The 19,689-nt window shown below is 38.5% G+C and overlaps 5 protein-coding genes across 8 annotated transcripts; 1 reads left to right on the top strand and 4 right to left on the bottom strand.

Moving 5' to 3' along the window:
- Positions 1–721: 721 nt before the first annotated feature.
- Positions 722–1,189, bottom strand: LOC106335319 (glutathione S-transferase T3-like). The gene has a single exon (XM_013773816.1). It carries the CDS (start codon positions 1,187–1,189, stop codon positions 722–724), a length of 468 nt encoding a protein of 155 aa, XP_013629270.1.
- Positions 1,190–2,640: 1,451 nt separating this feature from the next.
- LOC106298638 (flap endonuclease GEN-like 2) lies at positions 2,641–7,185 on the bottom strand. 2 transcript variants are annotated; one of them, XM_013734808.1, is made up of 14 exons: positions 7,048–7,185; positions 6,803–6,960; positions 6,593–6,654; positions 6,375–6,505; positions 6,194–6,245; positions 6,024–6,096; positions 5,849–5,922; positions 5,448–5,507; positions 5,209–5,359; positions 5,013–5,112; positions 4,538–4,620; positions 4,323–4,423; positions 3,875–4,011; positions 2,641–3,437 (listed from the first exon to the last, which is right to left on the bottom strand). In XM_013734808.1, the coding sequence occupies exons 1-14, from the start codon at positions 7,113–7,115 to the stop codon at positions 2,834–2,836; spliced, it is 1,854 nt and encodes a 617-aa protein (XP_013590262.1). In that variant the 5' UTR covers positions 7,116–7,185; the 3' UTR covers positions 2,641–2,833. The 2 variants fall into 2 exon arrangements, with proteins under 2 accessions (XP_013590262.1, XP_013590334.1); XM_013734880.1 differs by lacking the exon at positions 7,048–7,185 and having other exon boundaries at positions 6,375–6,509; positions 6,803–6,860.
- A 567-nt stretch (positions 7,186–7,752) lies between these two features.
- Positions 7,753–8,789, bottom strand: LOC106303013 (flap endonuclease GEN-like 2). Of its 2 annotated transcripts, none has more exons than XR_001262466.1 (3): positions 8,723–8,787; positions 8,373–8,620; positions 7,753–7,970 (listed from the first exon to the last, which is right to left on the bottom strand). XR_001262466.1 is itself a non-coding variant. In XM_013739394.1 (3 exons), exons 1-3 carry the CDS (start codon positions 8,758–8,760, stop codon positions 7,766–7,768), a joined length of 357 nt encoding a protein of 118 aa, XP_013594848.1. In that variant the 5' UTR covers positions 8,761–8,789; the 3' UTR covers positions 7,753–7,765. The 2 variants fall into 2 exon arrangements, 1 of the variants encoding a protein (XP_013594848.1); XM_013739394.1 differs by having other exon boundaries at positions 8,373–8,486; positions 8,723–8,789.
- A 3,799-nt stretch (positions 8,790–12,588) lies between these two features.
- Positions 12,589–14,759, bottom strand: LOC106296236 (F-box/LRR-repeat protein At3g48880). Of its 2 annotated transcripts, none has more exons than XM_013732429.1 (4): positions 14,671–14,759; positions 13,699–14,024; positions 13,425–13,483; positions 12,589–13,361 (listed from the first exon to the last, which is right to left on the bottom strand). In XM_013732429.1, exons 2-4 carry the CDS (start codon positions 14,002–14,004, stop codon positions 12,797–12,799), a joined length of 930 nt encoding a protein of 309 aa, XP_013587883.1. In that variant the 5' UTR covers positions 14,005–14,024; positions 14,671–14,759; the 3' UTR covers positions 12,589–12,796. The 2 variants fall into 2 exon arrangements, with proteins under 2 accessions (XP_013587883.1, XP_013587810.1); XM_013732356.1 differs by having other exon boundaries at positions 13,425–13,662; positions 13,878–14,024.
- Positions 14,760–15,007: 248 nt separating this feature from the next.
- LOC106311155 (chaperone protein ClpC2, chloroplastic) lies at positions 15,008–19,423 on the top strand. Its single transcript, XM_013748384.1, has 10 exons — positions 15,008–15,145; positions 15,783–16,369; positions 16,481–16,596; positions 16,672–16,794; positions 16,884–17,069; positions 17,148–17,363; positions 17,460–17,677; positions 17,764–17,839; positions 17,910–17,999; positions 18,069–19,423. The coding sequence occupies exons 2-10, from the start codon at positions 15,805–15,807 to the stop codon at positions 19,263–19,265; spliced, it is 2,787 nt and encodes a 928-aa protein (XP_013603838.1). The 5' UTR covers positions 15,008–15,145; positions 15,783–15,804; the 3' UTR covers positions 19,266–19,423.
- The last annotated feature ends 266 nt before the right edge of the window (positions 19,424–19,689 follow it).

The raw sequence follows: 19,689 nt of genomic DNA, 5'->3' as shown, positions 1-19,689 counted from the left end.
AACATTACCACGAACCAGTTGAAGAAGCCTGCAAAAACACAGTGAAGGGATCAGTACAAGGTCAATACAAAAACAGAAACAGAAACAGGACCATATATCTAATCATTGAAGAAGACAAGAAACACAAGCAGAAGCATTTATATCATCCATAAGTTAAACACGAAACAGAGAGTTCAATTACAACAAATGGAAACAGAGACTAGACCTCAACTTAAACTAATATGAGACAACATAAACTTGAGAAAACATTAACTAATTTGAGACAACATAAACTTGAGCCTCCAATCTTAAGACAACAATTCAGAAATCAGCTTTTTCTTCAACGCTTCTTCATACTCAGCAAGCGGTTCTTGTTTTGCAATAAGACTTTCGAGTAGCTTCATCCTCGAGAGCCTCTCTTTCATGGCAAAATCCTCCTTCTTGATGCTCCACATGCTCTAAAACTCAGCCGACGCCTTCCCCTCTGCCTTGGTATTTTGCTTACTAAGACCCTTTGAAGCCTTCACACCCGGGGGACGAGCAGTTGCTTGATCAGTATTGGTTTTTGTAGCTTGAGAGGTTGATGATTGTGCGGCCTCGTCACACTTCCTCCTCTTAGAGCTTCTCTCGCATTTAGAGGTAGAAAGCTCACACCATTTTTGGTCATTGCGGAGCTCTTTCCACGCGTGGTCGAGACTGAATTTCTTGTGGTGGTTGTTGAAGAAGATTTCATGAGCAAGCTTCAGCCATCATTGTCATTCTGACCGCTGCTCTTCTCTCTGGTTGCGGCTTCATACGCGCCACAAAACTTTCCTACCAGATCATTGATCTTGTGCCAACGCTGCTTGCAGTGGCTAGGCTCCCTCACTTCACAACCGGCCAGCTTCGGACTTGCAGCAAAGTAAGCGGCGATTCTCTTCCAGAAAGCACCAGACTTCTGCTCATTCTCCACCACAGGGTCTTTGCTCGTGTTTAACAACGAGCTGATGAGCACTATGTCATCGGTTGGTGTCCAGGTCCGTCGTTCTTTACGTTTTGCCGGAGCCTCTTCCCCAAAGTGTGAATCTTCACTTCGCTGAGTTAAGAAAACAGGCACTTGTGAGGATGAAACTTCACCACTATCTTGTCCTAAACCGAAAACAATGTCTTGTTGACTATTTAGAAGATTAACGAAATTAGAATTGCGGTTATTGTATGGATAAGAATCCATACCCGACAATTAGAAAGAAGATAAGGGGAGCAAAACGAGAATACGGAAGAGAAGAGAGAATGAGATTGCAGATGAGAAGATAGAGAAGAAAGAGATGAGTTTAATAGACGAAAGAAAAGAGTTACACATTCATGACAGAGAGAAGAGTAATACATTCATGACAAAGAGAAGAGAACCCAACCATATAGACATGACATATATCGAACTCATTCATGACAAACACATCATCGATTTCTATCTAAACATATCTTCAATTTAATACCTTACACAACCATAATCAACCACTAACTAAACCATTTATTACCGTGATGCAACCATAATCACAATCACAAGACTTTAATCAATTGAACCGAGCAAAGACAGAGAGAAATGTAGTACATGTATTGCTCTTCTACTCCTTTTGTTTGACGAGGCTTGCTCATGACTCCGGATCCATCCTTATTAAAACAGAAAGACAGAAACTTATCAAATGAATCACAGTATTATATCTTAAGTTGATCAAAAATGTTCTTCAATCTCAAGAATCTAAATCATTACACCAAGCCTCCTAACGATAAGCTACTAAACCAATAAGAACAGAAAGCAATACAACGAGATGATCGAACCTTCACTTTGCAGAGAAGATTGATTCTCTCTCCAGAGAATTTATGATACTCTCTTCAATTGGCCTTTCATCTGCAATTGAAAACACAAAACTAAACAAAACTTGCGACAAGAAATACAAGATCACAATCTAACACATGCATAAACCTTTCGATTGGAGTTGGACAATTGAGGATTCAAACAAAAACCAACAAATTTCAGAGCTTTACCTTTCGATTCTAATGAGCAGCAACCGTCAATTATCGTCGTCGTCGAGGAGAGCCACCGCCGATTCGCTTCGTCGTCGAGGAGAGGAACCCACGCTTTTTGCCGCTTCGTCGAGGACAGGAACCGCCGGTTAGATTCGACTGAGCGACACCCGATGATTTTGTCGTCAGAGAGGAGAGCCACCGCCGAGTTGCTTTGTCGTCGTCGTGATCACCCATGATCGTCTCGTCATCGTCGCGGAGAAACCAAGAGTTTTCGATGTCGAAGCCAAATGATTTTTTTGCTCGCCTCGTATTCTCCTCCCAAAAGCATCTCCACGTGACGCGTGGCCAACAAGATGCGGCTCTTCTTCATCTAAATTAAGGGACGTTTCTTAGGTAAATAACAATTTTTCATTTATTTTTTTTCCTAATCAGCAATTAAGAACCCCTTAAAAGCTGCCGATAATCATGGTCTAAGCTTGTATCTCATCAGAAATCCCCTTGAGGGGGCATTTGATACCATATTTAGTTTCCTATGTGCTCTCTTGTTTACTTTAAAAGTTAACAGTTTTAACACAAAAGACGCATCACAAATAGTTAGAACCTCCATAAGTAGAAACTACTAAACAAGTAGCATGATTTAAATTTCAACAGCAAAACTATCACTGCCAACAAAGAGAATCTGTTTATTAATAGCTAGCTGTTTTACTAACAGTTTTCATGAAATCTACACAATTAAAAAAAAAAAAAAAAAGAATTCATAAATCATAGACATTATGTGGAATGGAACAATTCGTAGATATAATAACATTGCATAGACACTTATCATAAATGATCATCGTCCACTTTAGGCTCAGAGGATAACGTCTTTCCTAATATTTTCCAAGAACATCCTAAGCTCTCTGGCTTTTCTGCAATGTTCACCATCATCATCATCATCATCATCACCACCATCATCATCTGTCTCTGAATCACTCAGCTCAATCACATTCTCCAGTTTGTGATCAAGGCACTTCTGCTCATGAGACTTCTGTTCTTGATACCTTCTTGACACGTTCCGTGACCGAGCTTCAGGACAAGGGCTTATCAGATCAATGACTTCTGTTTCTGGATAGAATGAATAAGAGCTCGGGCCAACACCGAATCTACGAATGGTCGACCAACCAGTACTGGAATTTTCTTTAGCAGGTGAATCGATTAGACGCAAGTAATTATGTTTCTTGGATTTTTGCTGTTCTTTCTCTTGTTCTGCCTCTTCCATGGTGCTTATAGCTAGGGTAGATGTTGAATTAAGATCAATCTGTTGGAGTTGGAGGCTGAGTTCGATAAGTGAAGAAGCTTTGGTCGGTGAACTTGTTTCCCTCTCTGTCGATTTAGATTGTTTTTGTTTCGGCTTCTTCTTCTTCTTCTTTGCTTCCATTTTCTCCTTGAACTGTATGATCTTCTCAGGACAAGCCCTGACATAAAACAACAAGGATAAATTGGCAAAACGAATAGTAGGCCAGTTATTCAATGTAAACCAACCGACAAATCTGAAACATTTTCTCAGTGCTATGCGAACAAATAAACAGTAGCTTTTGGCTGCAGATGCGTAGGCTTTTTTAGTAACAAGTAGATATATGAAAGTTTCTATAGCCAAGTCAACCAAATATCGCTGAACTGAGGCTTTTTTTTTTAGTAACAAGTTTGGTCCACAACTGACTAATTTACCTGGAGATCTGTTTACTTTAGACATACTATTTTAGTTCACTTGATTCATCCTGAAATTAAAGTTTTTGCAATAAAAGCCAAACAAAACAGCAGGGCTTGATCAATGTCAACCACCTAAAGCTAAATGTCTATCTGAATCCTTGAGTAAATGGGTGAAAGGTCTGACTTTGATCATTATCGTTACCTTTCTACAAGATCTGCAGGAACAATGGAAGCCTCTAACCCTTCTAGATCATTCCATGAGACTTCGAAACATTCTCGTCCCTGTACTTTGCGAGTCTTTATAATTTCAGACACCGGGCACTTCTCTGGCACCTGCGGCTGCAGAATAATAATTTCGTGCACGAGTTAAGACATGTTCTTGTTTAATGTCCAACTGAATTACGTAAGGGGAAGCCAATCGACTTTTAAGCTGTTGGTTTTTTCTAAAAGCAAGACGCCAGAACCAAGATGAATTTTTGAGATAACAAGTTTTTTTCTAATGTCTGAATCAACAACTTCCTTTACCAATCCATAAAATTTTATGTACCGTATCAATTTCGCACAACTTATGTAGTTGCTTCAACGGAGAGTCCGATTGTTGGGGACAAAGATCTATAGCAAATAACTTGCAGTGAGAGAGAAAAAGATACCTTGTGGAGAGGACGGTTAACGCCAACCTCAGTTGATCTTGATTGCAGAATAGCATACCTTCTCAGCTTTCTTTCAGCAATTTTTGGAAGTATGTATTCATCTGAAAGATAGAGAAAAAAGAAGAACGTAGGTTCCACAAAAGTCTCTGCACAATGACTGCAAATGCAAACAACAAGGAATAGAAGACATACACATATAAATTCAAAAGTGATACCTGTTTTCTCAGAGGGCCACTCAAAGAACTGATGGCATATCTCCTGTAGCTTGGTGCGCTGGAAAGTGAATTCAGCCAGAGCCCTGCAAACACACACTATTTAAATTCATATCACTTAGTTTCTTCTTCCGTATCTAAAATATACATTCAACATTTTCTAAGTTCATTAATCTCCAAGGTTAACATATATTCCTGCTCTACATATAAGTTCATTTGAGGAAGCATTTGATTCCACCTTTGGTTTCCTTTGTGCTCTCTTGTGTATTTTAAGTAATTAGTTTGACACAAACAAGCAACACTAATAGTTAGAAGCTTCATCTGTATTCTGTAGAAACTGCAAACAATGCATGTAACATGACTTATTTCAGAACAAAATCGGTGATCCCTTATTGCTAGCTCCACGCATAGAGTTATATTAGAGGCGCAGAACTATCACTACACGACTGACAACAAGGAAATGGAAAGAAGGATTAACCTGGAAACTGTATTAGAGTCTGCTTTGTGGCACTTGGGATTCATGAACGCATCAATCACCTCTTTGATCTGTTGCACTCCCTCTGGATCATGATTACTTCCTAAACCAAGTTGCAATTACGAAAAGAGCTTCTATGAGAAGAAAATAATATCTAGGAAAATCAACTAACACAAGAAGTTGTTGTTACTTCACATACCATTTATAGACACCAAGGGTAAGGTCCCCTTTTTAGGCCTAGCTTGCTTCTTTGAATTTCTCATGTTTTTGACAAAAGAGAGTCCTTCTGATGAAACTTTTTCAAGGATAACATTTTCTCCAATAGACCTAACAATCCCGCAGGCTTTCTCCTGTTTGCAGAAGAAATTCAACCATAAGTCTGCAAATAATATGAAAATTCTGCAGATAACGGTTTAAGAGCTTCGGTTAACAAAAGACCTGACGAATACCACGAACTCCCTGAGAGTAGTCACTGCCAAGCAGAAGCGCCAGAGCTATCTGTAACCTCATGGAACAAACTTTCGTATAAGTAACTTTTAAAATGATGAAACATCATAGCAAACATCTCAAAGGTCTTTGACATATGGAACAACATATAACAATCTGTAGCTGCGTTTTCTCGTCTAACAAAAAGAAATTGATCCCTTAAAACTTCAAGGTTGCAGTGGAACCATACATACAGATAGCATCTATATGGAGAAAACATTGTAGGTTAAAATATCAAACGCCACCTTTTGCAAGTATGCATTCATCAGTCATGCTTTTGCTGATCAAACCATTTTATAATAGCACAGGTTAAGTATGTAAAGCTAATGACCAAAAGAGACTCTTCAAGTTACCAATGAGTTCCGTCCAAGCCCAAGCTTTTTCTGGATGTCTTCCATCTCATAGCAAACAACGTAACCTCCTTCACCTAGTTCAAGAAGATTGATTAAGGTATATATCTAACCACAACAATTAACTAAACGGATGGTAAAAGAAATCATGACGGCTAAAGAGTCTCTTTCCACTCACCAAGGCATATCTCTCTGTACACAGTCTTTGCCCCAAAAAGGAAAATATCTGAATCAGAGCTAAAACAGGCGTCCTATCGATCGATAATCAGGAAAACGAAAACGTAACACTTGAGTAATGAGTTAACAGCATGAAGATTGACGAACAAGAAAGGGTAAAATGTATCTTACACATAAGTTTTCAGAGTTTAACAGAGCACACTGTGCTTCAGCTTCCTCAACCCTGCAATAGAAGGATATAAGAGAATCCATTTATCAATATGCTTTCATGTGTCCATGTTTACAACTTGGCACAAGCAATAGGAAAAAACACTCGAACCAAAAAGTACTCTAGTCAAACTTGAAGGATTACCCGTCTAAACAGAGTATCCCCAGTGTGGAAGCAATAACTTTGGCCTCTTTTATCATGCAAGAGAACTCAGACCCCATATTCCTTCTGAGTGAAGTCTGTTTCCAAGGTTGGACGCCGCCATCGTCAGCAACCTGGCTAGACCCATAAAGTGTTAACCGGTGAAAATAACTAACTCCGAGAACTAACCATGAGATGCAATCATTTAGCATGCAGTGTACCTCGAATCTTGATTTTAATCGACGCCTGTACGTTGGTACTTTGATTCCAGGAATTGAACCATCTACAACAAATTAAAAGGCACATCGCGGTAAGTCAAGAAGCATAAACAACTCTTTAGAGCAAAGCATCAACAACTAAGAAGTAAGAACTGATTGGATCTCTCCTGAACAAACGCAAATTTGATGGCAATTTCGCAACTAGATAGATACCTGAGACTAGAATGATGGAGCAGTTTAGGGCAATTAGGGCTCGAAGCCGATGAAAGAACCCTCGGAGATAAACTTTTTCTTTAGTGGCGCAATACGATTGGTTCACTTTATGCAATTCCACCATCCAACACGAGAGATCCACGCATACCCTCTTGTTTCTGCGGACAGAGATCTCGTCAAGTCAAGGCCTTGTCTTTTCTTTAATTAAACAGATAAATTTTCTGTGAGGAAACAAGAATACTCACTGAAGATGATCGAGTGGATATCTCTTCTTGCAAGGCTCTAGTACATCCCACAGATACTTCACCCCCATTTAGCTTCAGCCTTGAGATTGAAGATGAGATAATTTGAATTTCTCAATTTTGATTTTTTTTTTTTTTTTAAACCCCCCGTTCGATATACAATCAATGTCCCCACATTTTAAGTTTAGCCCAATACCGCCCAATACCGGAAACGAGTTAGATCCCTTTAAGCTGTATAACAGTTCGTTCCGATCGGGTTGGTTCATCTTTTCGGTTAAATGGGTAATTTGGTTTTAAAATTAGCCTCAAATTTATTGAATACAAAATTTAGGTTTGGTTATTGATTACTTTAATTGTTCATAATCTTAGTGAAATTGACTGAAAGTTTATGATTTTTTTTTTTAAATCCAAATTTAGTTCTATTCAGCTAAATCATATTATCATATGTGTCTGAATCACTCAGCTCAATCACATTCTTAAGTTTGTGATCCATAAACTTCTTCTTCTGAGACTTCTGTTCTTGATAATCTCTTGACACATTCTCTGACCGAGGTTTAGGACGGCTTATCAGATCAATGACTTATGTGTCCGGATAGACGGAAATAAGAGTTCAAGCCATCACTGAATCTACCAGTGGTCTACCAATCAATATTAGAATTTTTTTGGCAGATGAATCTATTAGACAAAAGTAATCACATTTCTTGATTTTTTGCTGTTCATTCTATAGCTCTGCTTCTTCTATGGTGCTTGTAGCTAGGACAAATGTTGAATTAAGATCAATCTGTTGGAGTTTGAGGTTGAGCTTGAAGCTTTTAGTCGGTGAACTTGTTTCCTTCACTTTTGATTCATGTTTTTTTTTTGTTTTGGCTTTCTTTTTCTTCGGTTCCATTTTCTCCTTGAACATTATGATCATCTCCGGACAAGCCCTGAAATTAAAGTAGGAATGATAAATGGACAACAACAAATAGTAGATGGTTCTTCAAAGTAAACAAACCACTAAATCTAATCTATCTTCTCAGTCATATGTGACAAATAAACAGTAGAATTTGGCTGCATAAGTAGATATATGAAATAGCCAAGCCAACCAAATATAGCTGAACTGGGGCATTTGTAGAAACCAGCTTGGTACACAACTAACAATCTTAACTAAAGATCTGCTTACTTCAGACATACTATTTTAGTTCACTGATTCATCCTAAAATTTAAATTTGTGCATAAAGGACAAACAATACTGAATTGATCAATGTCAACCACTTGAGCTAAATGTCAACTTTATCTGAATCCTTAGTAAATGGGCGAAGGTCTGACTTTGATCATTATATCATTACCTTTCTACAAGATCTGCAGTAAAAATGGGCGTCTCTAACCTCCAGATCATTTCATGAGACTTAAAAAATTCTCGTCTCAGTACTTTGCGAGTTTTTATGACATTGAGCACTTCTCTGGAACATGTGGTAATCCAGTTAAGCTAGAAGCTGTATTAGAGTCTGTTTTGTGGCACTTGGGATTCATGAACGCATCAATCAGACAATCACCTCTTTGATTTGTTCCAATCCTTTTGGATCACGATTACTTCCTAAACTAAGTTGCCATTACGGAAATAGCTTCAATGGGAAATTTTTTTCTTTGGAGAAGCAACAATATCATATCGCAGATCACAAGAAGTTCTTATCTTTACCTTTTTGTGGTCCTCGTTCTGCCTCCACTAAGATTCATGGAGAGTTTCAGGATCCTGGTTAGGGCCTCATCACACCGACATTCCTCATAGACTCAATGGGATCTTTGATGAAATAATATTATATTTTTGTGTGTAAAGCTTTAACCATTCAAGTTATTTTGTATGCTTATATTGTTATAATATAATGTTCTAAATCTTGATTAAGTAAAGAAAATTTCAGAACCAAAGCTACTTCACTAATCAATCTTAGTACATAAATTAATATTCTTAACTATATAGATTATTTCTTATTAACTACATATTCTTAACTACAATGTGTAAAAACATTCTTCAATTTTACTGTCCTTCTTCTTGCCCTCGTTGTCTAGCCAAATTCTTTGCCAATTGTTTCCTCTTGAATTTTTATTCTCCTCGTCAATTGCTTATCATGAGGAAGCAACTCCATGAGCTCTTGAGATGGATTTGGTTCCCAATCAAGCCATCCAATCTGATTTCAGAGAACCATAATGAATCTGTGCAACATTTCTTCGCTGACCATGGAGAAAATCCAATTCAAAAATGTACTTTATTTTCTCCACCATTGACAATGATATTGTGTTCATCAGATTTTCTACTATCTTCTTCATATGACGAATTAGAAGATCATCATTAGCAGCATCCTTAGTTGATCCAACGTAGAAAAGAGGCATATCTTGTTCAACCTGGTGTCCCTGTGCTTAAAAAAGATCCTAATGGGGTCGTGTTGGTCCTCACAGCCATCACAGTAAACCTTGAACACCACTGGACCCATGTAGTTGAAAGAGCTCAAATGAGAAGCCAACTTGATGTTGAATGTCGAGAATTCTGTATCATAAGAGATACTAATATTTTCAGCATCAAAATAAATAATGTTGCTCCTGCTTTTGAAGATTTCTGGGCAAAGTAACGCCATGGTTTCAGAGGAATCTTCGCGAAAGAGAAGAATCGCCGAAAAGAGCTCTCGGAAACAAAATGAATTAGGTCAGCAGACCCTCGAGAAGTTGTTTGTCTTGACCATGCAAAACAACTAACTCCTCGATATACTTATGGTCTCCACTAATGATGTTATGGTCGGTAGATTTGTCATTATCTTTCATCATACGTTTAATGAGAATAACATCAGTTGCATCTTTCTCATTTGAGTTCACATGAAAATAGTCATATGTTGTTGAATCATGTACACATAAAGTTTAATTTAGTTTTCCTTAAAATAAGGAAAAAATAATATTATTTTGGTGAAAGTTTTCAGACAAGTAAATATATAAAATACTAACATTTGATAAAATTTTGCCCAAATTTTGATAATTCTTTATGTATAAACATTTATCTTTAATGTGATGTGACCTAATCTAACATTTTATAAACATATCCTCCACATTTTTTTTTCTTCAGTCTTTGTAATTATTTTTCTTCTCTTTCAATGGTGTTTTCATTCTTTTATATGTTTTCATCTTTTATCATGTCTTTTTCTTCTGATGTTTTCATGTCATATATTTTTATTTTTGATTGAAATCCAAGACATGGGGTGAATGTAGATATTGTTATGTTTACCAGTTCTTAGTTCTTCATCTTTTATTATGCCTTATTCTTTAATGTTTTCACATTTTCGATTGAAAATCCCAAGATCTAGGGCTACATGTAAACTTTATTTTATTTTGCGACAAATTTCAAATAGAATAGATCAATTGATAATTCATCATTTTTATATATTCCTCTCTAATGTTTTCATATCATATCTTTTGTCTTCGATTGAATTTCTCAGATTCAGAATGAATGTAAATTTGATCATGCTTTACCAAATTTTGGTTTTTCATCTCTTATCATGTCTTCTTCTCTAATGTTTCCATATCTTCGATTGAAATGCCAAAAATCAAGAGGCTGAATGTAAACTTTATTTTTTTTGCAACAAATTTCTAATAGAATAAATCAATTGCATATTCAATTTTTTTTATCTTTTAGATGTTTCGATCTTGTTCTTGATTATCATGTATTTCTTAATATCTTTTGTCCTCTCTGCTTCTTCTTTAGTGTTTTCATATTGTATTTTGTTATAAATATGAAAGCTTATTTTAGGTTTTCAACAAAATTCTAATAGAATATTTAATTACAAATTCATTATTTTTCAATTTTAAACGTTTTGATATTTTATTATTCGTGATTATCATGTTTTGTAATGTTATTTTCTTCCCCTTAAAAAGTTATGCAATTCTTTTAATCTTTTTCTCTATGATGACTATGTCTGACTTGCCTTGAACCTTTCAGATACAAAAAATGATTTTGTACTATAATACCAAAAATTTACATAAAGTGTACTATTTTGAAGAAGAAAACAATCCAATGGACAATGATGCTATGATAGCACAAGACATTCGTGTCCTATATGCCCATTAATTTGATGCTTATTAAACCCATGAACGAGGATACTGATATTTCCAACGACCATGGTCATATATCACAAAGATGGCCAAATGGACATAAATGTTATCTTGATCTGCTCCCAAGCTTACTTAAGAAGAAAATGAGCTCATGACCTTTCTATGCTTGAGTACGCATATATAGGCTTGAGATTTTTATCCGAGATCCGGATCTCGAATCCGATCCGAAAATCCGGAGGGGCCAAATCCGGATCCGGAAAGTAAAATGTTGGATCCGTCAAATCCGGATCCGTATGCGTAATTTTTATTAATAATTATTTCAAAAATAACAATATCTATATATAAAAACTAATTTTATTTATTATATTTTCATTTTATAATAGTATATATAAATTTTGTAATATTATACATAGAAATAATTAAAAACATTATATACATTTTATTTTTAAATTATTGTTAATATTTCATATATATTAATATTATTTTTATTTATTTGAAGAATCAAAATCCGAATCCGGATATCCGCCGGATATTACAATTTTTAGAAGGATATCCGATACCCCGATATCCGAGAATCCCAGATCCAGATAAAGATAGTAAAATGATGAATCCTTCGGATAAGGATCCGGATACCTTAAAATTCTCCGGATACCCGATCCGTTCCTGGCTTATTTATATATATATTTTTTATTTTATTTTTTATTAGAGAAGATATGTTTTGCCTTTATGGATTCGGCTTTTCTCGTTCTTGCTTGTGTACATACTAAACGATAGACAATCTAAGTACACAAAATAATTCTACCATAAAGCCCTGGTCACATTATTCAAAGTAAAGAAAATACATAGAAGAAGATAACACATATATAATTTTCAAAAAAAGATAACACATACATAACAGTTGTTATGTTTTCGGGAGTCAAAAAAGAGATGCTGCTTACTTTACTCTAGGTAAATAATAGAAGTGTTGGAACTAAGTTTCTTTTCCGTAGATTGGAGACGAAATGTTTGCACTTTACTCTTCTTCTTGACCTTTCACCACGTGTACATTCCTCGTAGGAACAAGGAGCAGTCGAGTTGAACATCTCAAACACTTACTTGGTTGGTTTAGGTTTTGAATAACGCGTACTCAAATAAGCAATATGCTTCTAACACGACCTTGAAAGTAGTCACTACCAAACATGAGCACCAGAGCTATGTGTAACTTCAAGGAAGAAATTTTGTATAAATAACCTTGTAGAATGATGAAACACCATAGAAAACATCTCAATGTTCTTTGAGCTGTAGCAACATTTTCGCGTCTACTAATGCAACTAAAATAAATTTGATTATTTAAAACTAAAATGTTGCAGTGGGACACTAGTCAATAGTCATGCTTTAGCTGATCAGACCATTTGGTAATAACGCGGTTAAACATGCAAAGCTAATGACTAAAATATACTTTTGAATTCTGTGTCTGCCAAAAAGCCATGAATAAAACATATTAGAAATTGTTTGTTTTTATTTATTTTCCTACTCATGTCAAGGTTTGGTGATCTAGAATTGATCACTAAATACAAACTTTTTGGCATTGCCTACATTTATATACACGCAATAAACGTTCAAAACCAAAAACAACCAACAAAAAAAAAGAGAAACACACAAACAATGAAAGATGGAAGCAGTAGTAAGTCAGATACACCAATCAAAGATGAAGAGAGCTCACTTCATCAACTTTCCACTCTCCTTCTTCATACTTATACCATCTCACAATCCCTTCATCATTCTCAGTCCTCTGACACATCACACAAGTCTCATGCTCCATACAAGTCAAGAACCTCTTCAGCCTCGAAGCTTTCTCAAGTATCGTCTTATCCAGCTCTCTAACAATCACTTTCTGCTGCGGTTGCCACACGCTGTACTCCACCAGGTAAGAGTGGGATATGTTGAGCACTTCAAGATCAGGTAACCCGTCGAGGATCTTTATGAGCGCTTCCCGCTTGATCGCGGAGCATCTAAGGCTGAGTGTTTTGAGGTTAGGGAGGTAAGTGATGAGCGTGTTTGCAAAGAAGATCTCGAACGGTCCCATGATCTTGAGCTCCTTAAAGTTCTTGCAGTTCTTGGCGATCTCTGTTAAGAGGTAAGGCGGGTTTGCGATGCTAGGCATTGTTAGTGACTCGAGATCTTTCCAGATCCTTATGGCTTTGCATATTCCAGTCTTCTTTATTCTGTTCCAAGCCGGAAGGACAATCCGTCTCAACCCTGGACACCTACAAAAGATTTAAAAATATAAGCAAAGCTGAATCTTAAGACTCAAAAGTACGACTGGTTACCTCTCTGCGGTGTAAGTAAGCTGATCATCACTCAAGAACAAGTTGAAATGGAAAACCAATGTCCTCGTGTTTCCTCCGCTAAGATTCATGGAGAGTTTGAGGATGCGAGTGAGGGACTCATCAGAGCGACGTTCGACGTAGACATAAGGCCCCAGTGGGATCTTGATGAAGCTAGATCTCATGTGGGAGAGATCAAGAGTCTTCCAGAGGATGGGATCGCAACAAGCAGCTCTCCAACCACTACAGACATGAGCTAAACCCGAAGTCAACTCAAGGCCCTCGTGTTGCCTCCACTGAGATTCATGGAGAGTTTCAGGATCCGGGTGAGGGCCTCATCGGAGCGACGCTCCACGTAGACGTAAGGCTCTAAAGGGATCTTGATGAAGCTAGATCTCATGTGGGAGAGATCAAGAGTCTTCCAGAGGATGGGATCGCAACAAGCAGCTCTCCAACCACTACAGACATGAGCTAAACCCGAAGTCAACTCAAAGATGCTAAACTTCTGGAAGATGCGGACTAAGATGTCAGTGTCCAGCTCTTCCCATCTACTCCCTCGACGACTCTCATACCCTTCTTCCATATCTCTATTGCTCTAGTACCCTAACAAAGAAGGTTTAATCAAAAAACTGTTCTTAGTATCCTTCACAAGATCTTGTTAAATAGGGAAAAATCAACCCAAAAAAAAAAAAAAAACGGAAAAGACGAATCAAGTGTCTTAATTCTCTTGATAAATATGAGAGATTGTACTCAATCAATGCAAGAAAGAAACTGAAGCAAAGAGAGAAGACACAAACGTCAGCAAAACTTTTTGGGGCCTCTTGTCACAAACAGAGTATTAATAAAAAAAACCTATTCAAACGAACCCTCAGAGTCACAAAAACGAAAAGACTTGTCCAAGATCGGACAATTAACTCAGAGAAACACGGAAGGACCAAGATCGTCAAAACACAGAAAGAAACCGAACTAATCGAAAGCAGAGTAATTCGAAAACAGAGATGACTAAGATCGTTAAAACTGAGAAAGGAACCGAACTAATCGAAAACAGAGAGAGGAGTAAGATCGAAAACCGCTCTCTAAACATGAACCGATCTGATCTATTGACATTCCTAAAATTGAGTCGAATTGAAAACGTATAAACCGACATAGATCTCAATTCACAGGCAAACTAAAAGGATAAGATCAAAGAAGAAGAAGAAGAAAGGTGAAAGACACACGCAAAGTGGTGGGGAGTGAGAAATTTAAGAACCTTGGAAGAGCAAATAATCGTAGGCAGCGACGACGACACCGTAACTCATCTCTTTCTTTAGCCGATGAAAGTAGATATGAAAAGAAAAAAAAAAAAAAAAAGAGTTTGTTGTCGTCACAACGACCGGTTTTGATTTTTGGTTTGTTTGATTTTTGTTTTGTTTTGGTTCGGAGTAAACCGGTTTGTCTAAACCCAAACCCTTAAAATCCCTGAAGACAAAAAGGTAATTAAATCTGACGGCGCAAAACACACATGAGTGATCTAACGGCTTTTATGTAACGTTGTTAGGTGGGTGACATGTTATAAACGGCTGCGATGCAGTTTAGACGACGAGACAGAGTTAGATAAAAACGAGAGAGAGAGAGAGAGAGAGAGAGAGAAGCAAAAGTAATCTCCTTTGTTTCGTCTTCCGCTACCTATCTCTTTCCCCAGACGGGCCGCGACCATTACAAGAGTCTCTCTCGCACTTTAGACGGTAAAACCTAAAACCCTCTTCTCTGCCTCTCTCTCTTTCCCTGTTTCCATTAATTTTACGAGAGGTTTCTGTTTCTGTGTCGTGTTAACTTTGAAAGGTAAAGGTGAGGACTTTTTATTAAAATCTTCAGGTTGTTCCTTAGGTTCCATTTTTGAGTTTTAGTAATCTGGGTTCTCTTGTATTCAGTTGAGAAAAATGTTTACTTGGGGATTAGGGTTTTGTATTTGTTCAAAGATGTATGCTTTGGTTGCTGGGTATAACTTCTTATAGTGATACTGTTCTGCTCTTAGTTGGTGGACTGAGTTATGCATTTTTTGCGCCAGAGAGAGAGAGAGCTCTTTCTATAAACGGGTTTAAGAGTATGATTAGCTTCAATCTCTCCGTGTCTCCAAAATGATAACTCTCGACAGACACTTGTTGGATTTGGCGTCTGGCTTTTAATTAGACGTATAAGTGAAAGGCTTAGCTTTTGGTTTACCTAGAGCTTTTTGATTGCTTCTCTCTCTCTCTTCTTCTTCTTGTGATGTTTGCCTTCTCTTTTCACAGAATGAAAGCCAAAACTTTCTCTTCTTCTGTCTTGTCTTTTATTTTGGTCTATAAGAGCTACAACTTATGATTTACCGTTTACCCAATGCAGCCTCCATCCAACTCTTCCCATCATGGCTAGGCTCTTGGCTAATTTCACAGCCCGTCCTTTACTTGGTCCCGGAAGACATGTTCAGTCCGACGAATATAGAAAACCAAGAGGATGTGTGAAGATGATGTACACTTCTCAAACGCCGGTTTTGAGCATCCAGAGCTTCTCAGGGTTAAGGTCTGCCAATGCAGTGGATCTAATAGGAAGGCCTGCTCATGGTTTCTTTAGTAAAGTTAACCTTCAAATCTCATCCCGCAAAGGAAAAGCTAGCCGATGTGTGACTACAAAAGCCATGTTTGAGCGGTTCACCGAGAAAGCTATCAAGGTCATAATGCTGTCTCAAGAGGAAGCTCGGAGACTTGGCCATAACTTTGTTGGCACTGAGCAGATACTGTTGGGTCTCATTGGGGAAGGGACTGGAATCGCTGCAAAGGTTCTTAAATCAATGGGGATCAATCTTAAAGATTCTCGCGTGGAGGTGGAGAAGATCATTGGGAGAGGCAGTGGATTCGTGGCTGTGGAGATCCCATTCACTCCTCGTGCAAAGCGTGTCCTGGAGTTGTCTCTAGAGGAAGCTCGACAACTCGGTAAGAGCCTATCCTGGATCTGTTTCTGTATTACTTGAGCTTTTTAGTGATGAAACTTACAGCATGTCTCTTGCTAATTTGGCAACCTTGTTGTTGTTATTTAAACTATAGGGCATAACTACATTGGGTCAGAGCATCTTCTGCTTGGTCTTCTTCGTGAAGGGGAAGGTGTTGCAGCTCGTGTCCTGGAGAATTTGGGTGTAGATGCTAGTAACATCCGGACGCAGGTAAATGCATCAATCTGAGTCCTCACAGCCATGTTTTGTCGTTGGAAACAGTTTCTTGATTACATTTTGAGTCAGGTTATACGTATGGTCGGAGAAAACAATGAAGTGACCGCAAGCGTTGGTGGAGGATCCAGCGGAAACAGCAAGATGCCAACCCTAGAAGAGTATGGGACTAACTTAACTAAACTAGCAGAGGAGGTAATAAAAATGGCTTACTTAACACTCATCTTGAAGAAACTCTCAAGAAAGTGTAATGTTAAGCTTTGGTTTTCCACTTTCTATTACAGGGCAAACTAGATCCGGTTGTGGGAAGGCAGCCACAGATTGAACGAGTGGTCCAGATCTTGGCTCGAAGAACCAAGAACAACCCTTGTCTAATTGGAGAACCTGGAGTTGGCAAGACAGCAATAGCTGAAGGACTCGCACAGAGAATAGCCAGTGGTGATGTTCCTGAAACAATTGAGGGGAAGACGGTAAACAAAATATTCTCCCATTGGATCATCTATAATGTGTTTAAGATGCTGAGAAGAGTGTTTACCTTGACTTTCCAGGTTATAACCCTTGATATGGGTCTTCTAGTGGCTGGAACAAAGTACCGTGGAGAATTCGAGGAAAGATTGAAGAAGCTTATGGAGGAGATCAGGCAAAGTGATGACATCATTCTGTTTATCGATGAAGTGCACACTCTGATCGGTGCAGGAGCCGCTGAAGGTGCCATTGATGCTGCCAACATCTTAAAGCCAGCTCTTGCCAGAGGTGAATTGCAGGTAAAGGATATCCTCATTCTTTCTATTGGTCAAAATGTAATGTTAACTAAAAATGGAAACTTTTAAGTTTATATACATATATTTTTATGGTTGTAGTGTATTGGTGCAACAACATTGGATGAGTACAGAAAGCATATTGAAAAAGATCCTGCGTTGGAGAGAAGGTTCCAGCCTGTGAAGGTACCTGAACCAACTGTAGATGAAGCTATACAGATCTTGCACGGTCTCCGTGAGAGATATGAGATCCACCACAAGCTCAGGTACACTGATGAAGCCTTGGTTGCTGCTGCGCAGTTGTCACATCAGTACATCAGGTTTTTGTTTCTTCCTGTTTTCAGCACAGTTTCTTAGACAAGTTTGCAGCCTTTACTCAACCCTGTTTCTTCTCTTGAATGAATAGTGATCGGTTTCTTCCAGACAAAGCCATTGACTTGATTGATGAAGCTGGGTCTCGAGTTCGACTACGCCATGCTCAGGTTTATTATCAGAAGATTGTCTTTTATATCTTTTTGAGTTTATTCAGAGTGGAATTGTGTGTATGTTTAGGTCCCTGAGGAAGCTAGAGAGCTTGAAAAGCAACTCAGACAGATCACAAAGGAGAAGAATGAAGCTGTGAGAGGCCAAGACTTTGAGAAGGTATCGTCTTCGAGTTTGTCTTACTGTCTATAAACCCAAGATTGGTGTTTACAGTTTCTTCTCCAACAGGCTGGTTCTCACCGTGACCGGGAAATAGAGCTTAGGGCCGAGATAGCTGCTGTTTTAGCCAAAGGCAAAGAAGTGAGCAAAGCTGAGACTGAAGCTGGCGAAGAAGGAGGACCTACTGTCACTGAATCCGACATCCAACACATTGTCTCCACCTGGACAGGAATCCCTGTAGAGAAAGTCTCGTCCGATGAATCTAGCCGTCTTCTCAAGATGGAGCAGACACTTCACACTAGAGTCATTGGCCAAGACGAAGCTGTCAAAGCCATTAGCCGGGCCATCAGACGTGCGCGTGTTGGACTCAAGAACCCGAACCGCCCAATAGCAAGCTTCATCTTCTCTGGTCCAACCGGTGTGGGGAAATCAGAGCTTGCCAAAGCCTTGGCTGCTTACTACTTCGGTTCAGAGGAAGCAATGATCCGTCTCGACATGAGTGAGTTCATGGAACGACACACCGTCTCAAAACTCATCGGCTCACCTCCTGGTTACGTAGGGTACACGGAAGGAGGTCAGTTAACGGAGGCAGTTCGACGCAGGCCTTACACGCTTGTCCTCTTTGACGAAATCGAGAAAGCCCATCCTGATGTTTTCAACATGATGCTTCAGATCCTAGAAGACGGGAGACTCACTGACAGCAAAGGAAGAACTGTGGATTTCAAGAACACGCTTCTGATCATGACATCAAACGTAGGAAGCAGCGTGATTGAAAAGGGCGGTAGAAGAATCGGGTTTGATCTGGACTACGACGAGAAAGACAGCAGCTACAACAGGATCAAGAGCTTGGTCACTGAGGAACTGAAACAGTATTTCAGACCGGAGTTCTTGAACAGGTTAGATGAGATGATTGTTTTCAGACAGCTGACGAAGCTGGAAGTGAAGGAGATTGCTGATATAATGCTTAAAGAAGTAGTGGTGAGGCTTAAGGACAAAGAGATTGAGCTTCAAGTGACCGAGAGGTTTAAGGAGAGAGTTGTGGATGAAGGGTTTGACCCGAGCTACGGTGCGAGGCCGCTGAGAAGAGCGATAATGAGGCTGTTGGAAGATAGCATGGCGGAGAAGATGCTTTCAAGGGAGATTAAAGATGGAGATTTAGTGATTGTTGATGTTGATGCTGAAGGAAGTGTGGTTGTGTTGAATGGTAAGAGTGGAGGTGGTAGTGTTGCTGAAGAAGCCATGGAAGATCCTATTCTTGTCTTGTAGAAGGAATGAGAAGTGTTCTAGAGATTTTTGTTTTAGCTTTTTTTCTTCGATCTGGATATTGATTGCTTGTGTTATGTTGCAGTGTTTTTTTTTTTTCCTTTTCACAAAGCTTGTTGGACTTGAGATTTGCCAAAATAAGAACACCAAAGCTTACACAATCAAGTGTGTGAAAAAAATGGATGGCACACAGATTCTATGTGAAACTTACGTGAAGAGAAGAAATAATATACATTAACTATGAATCAGCATCGAGAAGCTGATCAATTTCTCTATCAGTAGGAGATGGAAGCTGATCAATTTCTCTTCGAGAAGCTTCCCATAGCTGTTGCTCTATCAATCCTCTTTCCACTAAAGACGAGAGCAAAATCGAAACACTTTAGTTTCATCATATTAAGCTTTTCAAGTAAAAGTCAGGAGTGGAAAC

Source organism: Brassica oleracea, chromosome C1 (assembly GCF_000695525.1).
Source record: "Brassica oleracea var. oleracea cultivar TO1000 chromosome C1, BOL, whole genome shotgun sequence".
NCBI classification, from domain to species: Eukaryota; Viridiplantae; Streptophyta; class Magnoliopsida; order Brassicales; family Brassicaceae; genus Brassica; species Brassica oleracea.
The sequence above is the reverse complement of the archived record's forward strand: the minus strand, read 5'-3'. Positions and strand labels throughout refer to the sequence as shown.

Bases quoted from the DNA above. Each gene is read 5' to 3' on its own strand.
- LOC106335319 (XM_013773816.1), bottom strand. From the start codon at position 1,189: ATGGATTCTTATCCATACAATAACCGCAATTCTAATTTCGTTAATCTT.
- LOC106298638 (XM_013734808.1), bottom strand. From the start codon at position 7,115: ATGGGGGTGAAGTATCTGTGGGATGTACTAGAGCCTTGCAAGAAGAGA. The intron at 6,655-6,802 runs GTATCTATCTAG...AATTTGTTGTAG, and splicing joins CTCCATCATTCTAGTCTCAG to ATGGTTCAATTCCTGGAATC. The intron at 5,923-6,023 runs GTGAGTGGAAAG...TTCTTGAACTAG, and splicing joins GTACAGAGAGATATGCCTTG to GTGAAGGAGGTTACGTTGTT.
- LOC106303013 (XM_013739394.1), bottom strand. From the start codon at position 8,760: ATGAATCTTAGTGGAGGCAGAACGAGGACCACAAAAAG. The intron at 8,487-8,722 runs GTAAAGATAAGA...CACATGTTCCAG, and splicing joins AGAACGAGGACCACAAAAAG to AGAAGTGCTCAATGTCATAA. The intron at 7,971-8,372 runs GTAATGATATAA...CTTTAATTTCAG, and splicing joins ACTGCAGATCTTGTAGAAAG to GGCTTGTCCGGAGATGATCA.
- LOC106296236 (XM_013732429.1), bottom strand. From the start codon at position 14,004: ATGGAAGAAGGGTATGAGAGTCGTCGAGGGAGTAGATGGGAAGAGCTG. The intron at 13,484-13,698 runs TTGAGTTGACTT...AACACGAGGACA, and splicing joins GTGGAGGCAACACGAGGGCC to TTGGTTTTCCATTTCAACTT. The intron at 13,362-13,424 runs GTAACCAGTCGT...AATCTTTTGTAG, and splicing joins CTTACTTACACCGCAGAGAG to GTGTCCAGGGTTGAGACGGA.
- LOC106311155 (XM_013748384.1), top strand. From the start codon at position 15,805: ATGGCTAGGCTCTTGGCTAATTTCACAGCCCGTCCTTTACTTGGTCCC. The intron at 16,370-16,480 runs GTAAGAGCCTAT...TTTAAACTATAG, and splicing joins AGAGGAAGCTCGACAACTCG to GGCATAACTACATTGGGTCA. The intron at 16,597-16,671 runs GTAAATGCATCA...ATTTTGAGTCAG, and splicing joins CTAGTAACATCCGGACGCAG to GTTATACGTATGGTCGGAGA.